The following is a 3012-nucleotide window of genomic DNA, read 5'->3' as shown; positions in this document are numbered from 1 at the left end:
TGCTGCTGCTGCTGCTGCTGCGGCTGCCCGCGCCGGGCTGCTGCTGCTGCTTCGGGCTCTCGCTCAGCAACGCCGGGAAGCAGCCTGCGGACACCAGCAGCAGCAGCAGCAGCAGCAAGTGGCTTTTGCTTCTCTTGCTGCATGTTCGAAGTTTATTTGGATCTTTTTGGATCTTTTTATGCATCTTAAACACATTAGAAATAAATTTTCAAAAATATTCAAATATATTTATTTGACTGCCAGAAAGTGTTCAAAGGCAGCAAGTGAAACAAGAGAAAATGCTGCTCAACTCCTCAGCTGCCCTCAGCTCTAAACCCTAAACCCTAAACCTTAAACCCTAAACCCCAGCTAGCCTACACCTCAAGCAAAATCAACAGAAACGAACCAGACCCTCCGCCCTAAACCCCAACCTCTAAACCCTAAACCCCAAACCCTAAACCCCAAACCCTAAACCCCAAACCCTAAACCCTAAACCCTCACCTCGAGAGGCGCTGGCGAGGGCGCCGAACAAACAGGCGACAAAAATGCAGGAAGGAGACGTGCTGTACGTACACCCCAACTAAATAAAATTAGAAATAAAAGAAAATTAAAAAAATTAATTTTAAAAGCAGTTTGAGCTCAGATCGGCAGTTGAAGTGGTTCCAGGGTTTAGGGTTTACCGGGGCTGAGGGTTTAGGGTTAAAAGAAGGGTTTAGGGTTTAAAGAAGGGTTTAGGGTTTAAAGAAGGGTTTAGGGCTTAGAAGAGGGTTTAGGGTTTAGGAAAGGGTTTAGGGTGTAGGAAGGCGTTTAGGGTTCCCAAGAAGATTTAGGGTTCAGCGTCTAGAAAAGGGTTTGGGGTTTAGAAAAGGGTTTAGGGTTTAGAAGAGGGTTTAGGGTTCAAAAAAGGGTTCAGAAAACGATTGAGGATTTAGAAAAGGGTTTAGAAGAGGGTTTAGGGTTTAGAAAAGGGTTTAGGGTTTAGAAAAGGGTTTGTGGCCCACCCAACCACGAAAAGCCCCGCGTACAGCACATTGCATGCGCTGCAGATGAAAAGCAGCCACTGCGTTGAGGTGTGGCGCAGCACCATTGGCAGCAAGACCACCTGCAGCAGCAGCAGCAGCAGCAGCAGCAGATGCGAATGGGTCACAGCGCCAACGCTGCTGCTGCTGTAGCGGTTACTGCCCCTGCCCTTAAGAACTTTGCCCCCCGTGAACAGTTCCGGCCCGCTTCTCCCACTGCTGCTGCTGCTGCTGCTGTTGTTGCTGCTGCCGCTGCTTTTGCATGTTACCTGAACAAGGATGCCTGCTGCTCCAAAAGTAGTCATTATGAATGAGACCTGCAGCAAGAGAATCCGCAGGGGCCTTTGGCTATGGAGCTGCAGCTAGCTGCCCATTAGCTAATAGCTAGCTGCCACTTGGCTAGCAGCTAGCTGCCCATTGGCTAGCAGCTAGCTGTCCATTAGCTGGTAGCTAGCGGCCCATTAGCTAGCAGCTAGCTGCTCACTAGCAAGCAACTAACTGCTCATTAGCTAGCAGCTAGCTGTTTCGTGGCTAGCTAGTTGTCCCGTGGCTAGCTAGCTGCTAGCCATGCAGGCTGCCCGGGGTTCTCGCAGCTAGCTGCTTGGCTAGCTGCGCCAGCTGCAGCACACTTGCTCAGCTAGCTAGCCCTCTACGCAGCCAGCAAGAAGACATCTCCGCTCGCAAAGGCTTTGCAGCAACAAGCTGGAGCAGCAGCAGCAGCAGCAGCGACAGCAGCAGCAGCAGCCGTAGAAGCAGCAGCAACAGCAGCAGCCGTAGGAGCAGCAGCAGCACCCGTAGGAGCAGCAGCAGCAGCACCCATAGGAGAAGCAGCAGCAACAGCAGCAACAGCAGCAACAGCAGCACCCGTAGGAGCAGCAGCAGCAACAGCAGCAACAGCAGCAACAGCAGCACCCGTAGGAGCAGCAGCAGCAGCAGCAGCAGGGTACCTGGTCGTGAGTGAAGCGGAGCTGGTGCTTGACGAAGGCCAAAGAAGTTCCCTGCATTGCTGCATTGAAAGAACAGTGCATGCAAGTCAGCAGCAGCACGAGGGGCTGCTGCTTCAGCAGCAAACGAAATGTTGCACCCACAAGCATCACGTGCAGCGCCAGCGCCTGCAGCAGCTTCCCTGCTGCAGCAGCAACGCCCTGTAGGCCCAGCCGCGGCTTCTCTGCGGCGCTGCCTTCAGCAGCACCGCCCCCAGCAGCAGCAGCAGCAGCAGGTGCTGCAGCAACAACAGCTGAGTCCTCCGCTATCGACGGCAGCAGCGGCATCCCCTCTTCTGTTTGCTTCTGCAGCGCAGCACGAACAGGCGATGCGTCAAGGGCGCAGCAGGAGCTCATGTCGGGAAGTGAGGCGGAGAAGCGCAGCGGTTGCTGCTGCTGCTGCTGCTGCGCAGCAGCAGCAGCAGCAGCTGCAGCAGCAGCAGCAGCAGGGGAGCCGCTGCCACCCCCTGCTGAAAAACTTGTCGCTCGACGAAGAGACAGCACAGAGAGACCATCTGCAGGCCACAAAGTTGGGGTGTCTACTTCTTCGAGAAACTGCTGCTGCTCCTGCTTCGGGGACTGCTGCTGCTGCTGCTGTTGTTGCTGCTGCTGCTGCGGCGGCCTGCTGCTTATGGGGCTCAGCAGCAGCGCCAACGGGTGCAGCAGCCGCAGCAAAGCCGCCACCAGCATCAACGCCTCTGGGCTTTGTGTCACACGAAGAAATACACCGCCAGCCAAACTGCCTGCAGCAGCAACAGCAGCAGCAGCAGCAGCAGCAGCAGGGATACACAGGGAGTTCACAGTCTCAAAGCTACCTGCCCACTTAGCCCCATGTGGTGTGGCCGTGGGCCGCAACAGCAGCAGGACCCGGAACAGCAGCAGCAGCAATGGCGGCAGCAGCGACACCAGCAGCGACGACAGCAGCAGCAGCAGCAGCAGCGACGACAGCAGCAGCAATAGCGGCAGCAAAAACAGCGGGCTCACCCAAAAGCAGCGATCCGCTAACAGCAGCATAGACGGATGAGAAGCTG

The 3012-nt window shown here is 55.4% G+C and overlaps 1 protein-coding gene across 1 annotated transcript; it reads right to left on the bottom strand.

The window, feature by feature from the left end:
• Nucleotides 1-480: 480 nt before the first annotated feature.
• ETH_00008220 (uncharacterized protein) lies at nucleotides 481-2671 on the bottom strand (the record flags this gene model as incomplete). Its single annotated transcript, XM_013380880.1, has 4 exons — nucleotides 481-542; nucleotides 981-1081; nucleotides 1268-1315; nucleotides 1946-2671. Coding segments are annotated over 4 exons (937 nt in total), but the record flags the coding sequence as incomplete, so codon positions are not given.
• Between the last annotated feature and the right edge of the window lie 341 nt (nucleotides 2672-3012).

Source organism: Eimeria tenella, genomic scaffold, assembly GCF_000499545.2.
Source record: "Eimeria tenella Houghton genomic scaffold, Eth_scaff987, whole genome shotgun sequence".
In the NCBI taxonomy this organism is placed as follows: Eukaryota; Apicomplexa; class Conoidasida; order Eucoccidiorida; family Eimeriidae; genus Eimeria; species Eimeria tenella.
This window is presented reverse-complemented; position numbering and strand designations above follow the sequence as displayed.